We start from the raw sequence: 9,877 nt of genomic DNA on the forward strand, positions 1-9,877 counted from the left end.
AAATACATGTATATGTACATTTTAAAAATGTATTTTTTAAGCATTAAATATACAGTACTGTATACAGTGATGTAATGTAGCATTTCAAAAAAAATAAAATCTTATTGTTCCAGTAAACCTCCTTTATTTGCCGACGCGGCCACCATTGTTTCCAATATTAAGGTGACTTTCCTTACTCCAACACCACACAGAGCAGTTAAAGGCAATGCTATTATAGTTTCATTTCCCATAGATATTCATCACATGTCACTTTGGGTGATTAAGATTGACGGCAAGTCTATTATTTACCAACAAACAGGCAATATTGAGCTAAAGACTCAATATCAAATATACCGTCCTCAAATATTGTGAAAATTATTACTGATTTGAATGGAAAAAAAATATTTTAAAAAAGTATTTTTTTCTTCACATAATAATAATAAAAAAGTTGTAATAATAATAAAATAAAAAAAAAGATGGTGGGAGTTACATCACTTAAACCTGACACCCATAGGCATAGTTACATGCAGATTAAATGCATAGTGCAAGTTCTTAGCTGCCACCTGAGAAAGCCCTCAGCAACATGTCTGCTGCAAGTCCTGGGGACAAAACCCCATTATGGACTTTCTCTTCCAGAAGCGGGATCTGATTTTTAACCGCATGGTGGTTCCTGAAATGCAGGAGTACGTTTTCTTGGATCAGGTTCCACATCCACACTCTCTGCTGACTCATCCGCCTGCTAATCAGCTCCCCGCTGGTCAGCATGGTGCTCTGGAAATCGCTCATCTTTCCCCAAAGCTCTGGTATACCCTCTCCGCTTTTAGCCGAGATGCGGACAACCTGGTAAGGAGAATAAAACAAAGCAAGCTCTTCAAATAAAAACAGTATTTCTCATGGGGTGGGTGGGCATTTCTACTACTTCAAATGTGTGTGCCATGTATGTGCCGACTAGACTGTAAGCTCGCAAGAGCAGGGCCCTCTTCTCCTTTGCACCAGTTTGTTAATGTATGTGTTATTGTATGTGTTTATAAATTGTTCTAATGAATGTGACAGCGCTGCGGAATCGGTCGGCACTTTATAAATTAATGTAATGTATATTTATTAGTTTAATAATTATTCCAATTTCCTACTTTACAACCTCCCCTTCTTCTGTGATTATGAGTCTGCAGAAAAGGGCCTCTACAACATCTGCACCAGTATGATTTATGGGTTTTTTATGCTAATATTAAATATTGCCTTACTGTAACAGACCTTATTAAAATAATATAATAATACATCATTGCTTCATTGTTAGGGATAATTTATTATAAAAAGTTATAAAAAAAAAAGTCCAGAATTGTGTTTTGAGATGTTAGGCATAACTTATTCTTCAACACAAAGGAATGTAACATTTTAAACAAGTATTAACTCAGCTATTTTAAATGATTTGTGTAATAATTATCTAATATTAAATGACCAATGTATAGTATTTTTTTTCCCAGAATACTAAAAAGACTGCCGTGTAAGAGGGTGATCAGTCTGTAAAGACAATTCTTACTATTATAGATCATATCACTCTCACCTGTGGCTTCCAGCTTTTGGAACGTTTTCGGAGTAACTTTAATGCACTAACATATTCTGTTTGAATCTTTCGGGCAGGAATAAGCAAATCTCCATCAGCCTTGGTTACAGCAACAAGGTCAGCCATCTCAACTATACCCCGCTTGATACCCTGAAAGAAAAGAGTTATGAGCAAAAATGCTAAAGTATTACGGTATGTCAGAAACCTTAGGGAGCATGATAACATATTTATATTAAACATGCTTCATCACAGTATTAAACCCTCCAATTTCTTATCAAAGAAGCATTTTCTTGTTATTATTTCAGCTACGTGGATTTAAATAATTTACCCCTAGACAAAGGTGTGTCGGCACCTGGAAAACCCTGATTTTCTCAAAACAGATAACCATTTCCGACACCCATCCAAAATGTTATGCTGATTTGCTGAAGGATAGACGTGCACCCCTTCGAGTTCAAAATCAACTTAATTCTTTTTGAAAATACACCTTTAACTAGCACGGCTAGTTAGGAAATAAAATATTACAATTTAAAAAAATGCATTAAAAAAAGTTCAGAATTGTGTTTTGCGACCGCTCCACAAGAAACTTTTTGTATCCAGCTAGGGAGGAAAAAATGTGTTGCAATTACTATTTGAAATCTAGACTACACTAGAAGAGATATGTATCTTTTAAATACACATTCTCCCCTTGTTACACAGAGCGTTCATAAACACAGCAACACCTGGTTTCAATCTTAGATATACATCTGAGCGCTTCCATGATTATAACAGGAAGGGAGAGGAGAAGGCCACTTATTTGATGATTCAGGATAAATCAGATGAAGGTCTAAAGCAAAAGGTTGATTTGCATACTCGTTCATATGGTGTCTGCAACTTAAAGTGATTTAAACCATCGGTTACAGAGTAATGACACATAAAACTTCCTGCACTCTACAGGAAGCAGACAGAGGTGAATAGTAATGTAAATTACAAGCCATCAAATCTAATTCACATGGAACATAAATGATTGCTCCCATATGGTAACTTATCTCGAGCAAAAAAGCTGTAGATTTACAGGCTCTGGATAACGGGCTGGAAAAATATTTTACAAAGTCTCTAAACAGACAGAGGATTCGTCAGACTCCAGAAAAAATACACAGCGGCCGGGGAGCTGAAAAACACCTGAGGCACATCTACAAAAGCAAATCAAAGGGAAAAGCGAGAATCATATCCAGTGCCCGTCATAAGAGCAAATCAACCGAGAAAGCTGATCGGACAACCATCTCCAGTACTTTCTTTTAAATGTTTAGCACAAAGAGCTGTAGAAACACCAAAGACAAAAAGATGACAATTAAATATTGCCCGCCTATATGGAAGGTACGTGGCCTTTGTGGCAGCCTTGTTGTATTAAGTGACTGGAAGATAAACAAAACTATTATACATGGCAGGGGTAGGCTGTGATAGATGCCCGATATGCCCCGAACACGTCCACAAGCTTTGGATACTTTGCCTATACACTCCTATACTTGCATTGCTTCACATATGTTCGTTCTACACAGACACATGTTTCTTTTAAGTGGTCCACATGTGGACCAGTTCAGTCAAGGCCTACGCTTGCCTCCTTGGCGGTGTAGTCTACTTAGAGGTAACAGCTTCTCATTTAAATGAAGAAGTACAATTTTTTTTTCTCTTTCTTAACACTGAAAGCAAGAGGCTTCCTGGTGGTCATGTTGGTAGGTTTACATGGTTTTACATACAGTATCGTTTGGATTTATTGTTGGTTTTTTTTAGTTGTTTTTATTTTCGCCGTAGTGTATCACGTTTCTATGAACCAGAAGTAGTAACTGGTGTTTATTATGTTTCCATGGTTGCCATATCTTAAAAGGAAGTACCCTGCGCTGTGATCTTCTTCCCCACAGTTTCCTATGTATATCTTATTCATATTATTCTAGCTTCACTATTGTCGGGATGTACAAAACAAGGTCTAGCCCAAAATATCACAGCTGGATTGATAGTTATGGCATCAGTTGTGTCTCTCTTTTTAATTAATATCAAGTGTTGCAGCTGCAAACATTTCCTGTTCCAGATTTTAAACAGTAAAATCCCCCAAACAGTTTATTTCCCTGAATAAACTTACACCGTTTGCAGGCTCAACCAGAAGCCATTTGTATTCCAACCGAAAATGGGGTTTTTTTTCTTACCTTTCAAATGCATGAACGTGAAAAAGGAGAAAAACATAATAAATAGTCATTAGAAAATAACTAGAAAACCACATTTTTCTAGAAAACACATCCTGCAAAAATACTTATCCTTAGGTAGTATTGAGAAAAGGTTAATTCAGCCTTCAAATGTATTTGTATTACTTTAAAGAGTGGCTTATATCTTGTTAGGCTAATACACCAGTGCAGGAGAAACAGTACAGAGGGCACTTTATTATTAGAAAATAAAATATATCTATCTATATATATATATCTATATATATATATAATTAGATTGTTGACGGATTAAATAGTTTCACGTCAAGGGTTTTGGAAGTGATGGTCCGCTCTAATGGATGGAATTCAAATTGAATTTTCTTTCTATATATTACTTCGATATATTTAACGTACCTGTAGCTCATCTCCACCTGCAGGTGGCAGCAACAAAACAAACATATCAACCATGTCGGCCACAGCAAATTCCGACTGCCCCACACCTGCAAAATGAAGCCCTGCGTGAATATAATGCAGACGAACAAACTGCGAAAAATGAAATTCACCACACGGAGGAACAGAAAAATAATGAGACTGAAAACTCATTGAGAAAACGACATAGTTATATGCATCACAGGAAAACGACAGAACAGTAGTTCCACAACTAACCCCTAAACATTAGCTGTAATACATGCTTTTTAAAATGTAACAATAAATACAAAACTGCAATGAAACCTTTCAGAAAAGAAATCCAGGGGCTCCTCTGGCCCATAGGGATGATATTCTCTTAGATTCATAGGTAGCTAACAAACATCTTGAAACAATGAGGGCTCTCCAAAGAATATAAATCACCCCTTTTTGTTTTCTAACAAGTATTGTGTGTGAACTGATATTTTTGCAGTAAAGTAAACAAATATTGCTAAAGTGCAAAAACCCAGTAACAGACAAACAGAAAATGGGGTTTAGGTGGCCTCCTCGCCATAGCCCCTATCACAAGCTGCGATAAAGTGTACATATTGACCTACCTACAGTTTCCACAAGAACAATATTGTATCCACCAGCTTCACAGAGCAAAATGGCTTCGTTGGTGGTTCGGGTGACACCACCTAATGTCCCTCGAGTAGGAGAAGGTCTAATATAAGCATTCATGTCTCTCGAAAGTTCTGTCATTCGAGTTTTATCTCCCAGAAGAGACCCTAAAACATTAGTAAAGCTTTAAGTTACTTATGTTATTTAAAAAATAATGATATACTCAAATCACATATGCTTGCTTAGATGGAATAATTGGTAAAGGCCTCAACCTAACAGTCAACAAAAGATAAAGAATGAAAAATAACACCAAATATTTGACCTTAATAGAACATCATGAAAAATGTCCTTACAGCAACTTAAATGCAATTAAAATAAGAACATCTGATATCAGAAGTCTTGATGTCTTGCTGGCCGGCAATTCATAAGGAGTGCTGAACATCTATTAGATGCAGCTGTTGAACTAGCGTTACCATGATATCCAGATGTTCATAAAGCTGAAAAGACACAAGTTGACTGGGTTTCGGATGGTTTCAGCTTAACCTCCATCTTACAAGCCCATACTGACCTGACCAGCTTTATATTAGACTGATGTTGTGTGCCCCGTTTAAAATCATACCGGAATTAAAACGTATTAATAACATGTGACAACTGCAGATACTATTTTAAAAGCCACACCAGACCCAGTAGTCTGGATCAATGATATTTGAAAAGCATCTTACCACCACTGCTACTGGAGGATGGGTCAACAGCTAACACCGCCACTTTGTGACCCTGCTCTGTAAGCATTTTTCCAAAATATTCAATAAACGTAGACTTTCCAGCACCAGGAGGGCCTGACAGACCTGTATCATTCATAAAACAATAATTAACAAAATATGTTATCAATGTAAGTGCTTCACTGCTCTTGTAAGAATGGGTTTGGACTTTACACGCCCAGAAAAAGATAACACTTTTAGAAATATAGATCTTTATACATACCAACATCTAACTATATATATATTTATATATAAGATTAAAGAAACACCATAGTATTGCAGTATGCAATGATACCTTTTTTATTGGACTAACATGAAACTCTCGAAAGCTTGTCTTTTAAATATCATGTTAGTCCAATATATATAGTTACATTATATATATATATATATATATATATATACACATATACACACATATTACATACACAATTTTATTTAAACACTCTTTCTAATACAGACCTGCATTTACTATCTATGAGGAGAAGCACGCTATAGACAAAGAACACAGATATCTAACATTTTTCATATAATAACTTGTTTAACGTACATTATTTTATACGGTATACAAAACAACGACCAATACTGAAACATATACGGAATCCCGAGTCAAGCAAAAGTTACAAGCACGAAATAGAACTGACCCACTCTAAATGCTAGAGGTTTTCCATTATTTAAGCGCTCCTTTTCTCGGTGGTGAGATAGTACCTTCTGAAGCAGCACCTGAGCGAGCTCTCTCTTCCTGTGGTGTGTAGACTCTATCAGTGTGATGGCTTCTGCCAGACAAGCTCTGTGCCCACATATTAGGCCATTGTAAATCTTCCCCAGTATCCTCTGTTCCTTTTCTGTTAGAGCTTCTGAGTCTATCTGTGCCAACGCCCCACTACACAGATTCCTCCTGGATAAAATGCTGCAAAAGGGTGTTTTGGGTGCGCGGTTTCCATTTACGGCAGTAGGCCTCGGGGCTGACACCACCATTGCTCTACTAGGAAACCCATTAAAGCCCAGCGGTGACAACGTCCTAAGAGAAAGTCGAGCAAATCCCTGCATTTTTGTTGTGCAGCTGTGCACTCACACCACAAGAAGAGAAACACCTGCAAAAACAATACAAACATGATTACAATTGAGGTTTTGTACATCGCTCTATTGCTGACATCATACATATAACATGTTTATCTGTTCACTTGTCCTTAAATTGTCCTGAGCCAATTAACATCAATTAAACAGTAGATGAGAGAAAACTTAACAGAGAGGAATAATCATACTAAATTAAAGTACCGTAACTTTCTCCCCCGATATACGCAAAAGGTAGACTTTAAATAATGATACACTGTTTAGTGTATCGTGTAAAATGTCTTATTGATGTTTATTCGGTGCATATAGCACTAAAAGGCAGTGTTTAGGAAAAGCGACAGATGTGTTTTAACGTATACAAATAGATCATCACCGTATGGATTCCCCAGCCCTTTTTTTTTAGAATGGTTGGCAGGATTAAGAAAGAAAGACTAAAGGATCTCAATGTGTCGCAATGGGAGAAGGGATGTGATTTAAAGGGGTTTAACAAAGAACAGGAAAAATGTTTATTTCAAAAGAAGGAAAAAACATAAGAAATGTAAATGTAAAAGACCAGTTGGAGGCTTAGGTGTAAACTAAGGATGTTTTACTTTACTGAGCAGGTGTTAGGTAAGTGGAACAGCCTTCCAGTAAATGTGGTAGAGGCTAATATAGTGAGCATAGTTGCCAACTGGAGGAGTAATGAGAAAGGAGAGAGAGTGTATGTTAGTGTTATGTTGTGAGTAAATGTATCTAAAGCATACCAAGGATGTATGGCAGTATTGGTGGGAACTCTGTGATATAATCTGCGCCATAACTGGGCGGAGCTAAATTATGCTAATTATGTGGTATGGGCAGAGATTTGGGGCAGTGGGCATGGTAAATTTTCGAGTAAGTAATTGATAGCCATGCTGTAAAGCGTCCCTCAATATTTTCTTTCAAACGTTGGCAACTATAAGCGAGGAGGTATGTTAAACATAGGCTATACTTAATCTAAGATAAAGCCGACGACCAATTAAGGTTTATCCTTCATATCAGGGTCAACAGGCCAGATGGGGCAAACGGTTCTAATCTGCCTTCAAATTCTATATTAAAGGGTCCACGCGCTCAAACGTGGGAACCATTGCTCTAGGATAGATATTAATTAAATGGATAAAGCTCTATCAGTCCTAGAGAAGATGGGGCTTTTTAGACCTCGGGAGCTGACATCTTTTCTTCAACTGGCCCAAGAGAAGGCATCATCCTCACAAAAAGACACAGTAGACTATGGTGGACGGGAAATCCAGACTCCCTAATGGAATTCGCAAAGGTTTGCGTCAGCCTGAGGACATTGTCATTTGTCCGTTTCTATGGAAATGTTTGCAGGACCCACACAGCCCTTTTCGCAGCGGGAATGTATGAGATCTTCTGAGCCCGGCGGACGCCATATAACACAACACTTAAATATCACTTTGCTTTCTCACATTCACATTCATTTTGGGTCGCATCTATATAACACACAGCAGGCAACTTATATTATAAGAAGAGTGACTTAGGCCTACGTTATGGTTCATAAAAATCTCATTTATTATGATATATGTATTATGCAGGCAGCGGGAATATTTTAGGAGAAACGCTTTATGAAACAATAAAGTGCGGGAAAATAAAGTCCCCATTTTTATAACATTGCTTCAGACTACAAAACTTCGACAAATATACGACAAGGAAGTCACAAATTCTGCACAATCAGCATGAGACACGTCACAAGGGCCCGCCCTGCGTGTGACGTCACAAGCATCTACTCCTGCAGAGGTTATTGGGTACGCTAATGGTGTAAGGGCAGCCATCTTTGATACGGGAACATGTAACATAAAATTCCTAAACATCCGTGATGACAGTACCTGCGACGCAACGGAAATGGTTACGGAGCCGCTTCTTCCGCTATCGGACGTGGCCGTCAGCGCTATTGTAGTGAAGCGACTTTGATTTACCGTGAGGTGGAAGATAAACGGGTTTCGCGCCTGAAGGACTTCACCACACACGTTCCGGGTTGGGGGAGAAGAGTGGAGACACAAGCGAGGAAGTGACGTCAAGGCTGTAATTACCTTGCATTCCCAGTTGTATCTACTTTCAGTTGTGGAGCTGGAATTTGGTGTCGTGGTAGTGACAGTGCCAGCCATTATTTTGGTTTCCTAATGGGGCAAAGCGCTGCCCTGCAGTATGTGAGATGTATAACAGCTGATTCCCTTCTGTGAGTTTATACATCCCACGTAGCACAGGGCAACACTACCAGTGAAATGTATATGTACCCTGGAAGAAATGGCTGACGTTATAAAAAGATTTATGAACAGATATAAAAAGGATTGCCTTTCGCTTCTGTGAAGTGGTTAACTATAAGGGTAATTTTAAGGGCCTGCCTTTAGCCTGCAGTGCTATCCTAACATACATGTTGAGGAAATGTATGTTTCGCAGGCTTAAAACAGGTGAGCGTCCCTCTGCTGAGTGACCCTGGAGCAATGCTGATCATAACAAAATGGGTCACTTAAAGACGTGACAGCAATTTCGCTCTACGGCATTTAAAGTGATTGAGACCTTGTTAGCTTCCCTTTCAGATGATGTTGGGGGACCGCGGTCTCCACCCTGCGCGCCATTAGTGTTGTAATTTACACCAGGGGCACTTCCCGCTCTCGGGCAAGAGGTGATTTGCTATCTGAATACTTTAACTGCATTTGTCAGACAATCTCAATAAAGATGGCATTAACTTCATTTAACTCTATATGGCCAGATATTGCTTAGCCCGTCACTACATATAAAAAAAAACCCCCAGTTTGGTGAGTCCTGCCTAATTTTTTGTTGCATTCTTGCAGCAAGCCAGGAATCTATTTTTTTTATGCCTTTTTTGCTTTTTAGATTGTCCCCTTGCTCCTCTAGTTTGTATATTTTGTGCTATGTCCAAATCTCAATCAGATTATGCCTCAGATAGGTGTTGCGCTGCATTCTCGCTTTGTTTTGAGGAGAGGTGCCGCACACATTTGTATTTTTCATGTTTGTTGATATCGCTATTTTTTTCCCGCTGCATTAGGATTTATTCCTACCAAGGCAACTGCAGAATGTTAAGCAACACTCCCACTTGCTTTCCTGTTCTCCTTGGCAGTTTGTAAGAATAGATCATCGCTCTAGACTTCATCCCCCATCTTGCGGTGTACCACAAAGATCTAATTTTATCCGCAGCCTGCACGGCTAGGGTTCAGTTATCGGAAGAATGACCTTGACGATCAATATAATGTAACTGCTGATCAATCTTCCTTTTTTGCTATCGCAAAAAAAAGCGTCTCCTCTGAGTTCGGCAAGGT

At 38.5% G+C, this 9,877-nt stretch overlaps 1 protein-coding gene across 1 annotated transcript; it reads right to left on the bottom strand.

Annotated features, from left to right (window-relative positions):
- Positions 1-531: 531 nt before the first annotated feature.
- LOC149287410 (methylmalonic aciduria type A protein, mitochondrial-like) lies at positions 532-6,470 on the bottom strand. The gene is made up of 6 exons (XM_089492908.1): positions 6,137-6,470; positions 5,460-5,582; positions 4,734-4,904; positions 4,126-4,211; positions 1,541-1,690; positions 532-819 (listed from the first exon to the last, which is right to left on the bottom strand). Exons 1-6 carry the CDS (start codon positions 6,468-6,470, stop codon positions 532-534), a joined length of 1,152 nt encoding a protein of 383 aa, XP_089349034.1.
- Positions 6,471-9,877: the final 3,407 nt, after the last annotated feature.

The sequence above is a fragment of the Sceloporus occidentalis genome, unplaced genomic scaffold, assembly GCF_023333645.1.
Source record: "Sceloporus occidentalis isolate IW3139 unplaced genomic scaffold, rSceOcc1.0.p SCAF_61, whole genome shotgun sequence".
Classification (NCBI taxonomy): domain Eukaryota; kingdom Metazoa; phylum Chordata; class Lepidosauria; order Squamata; family Phrynosomatidae; genus Sceloporus; species Sceloporus occidentalis.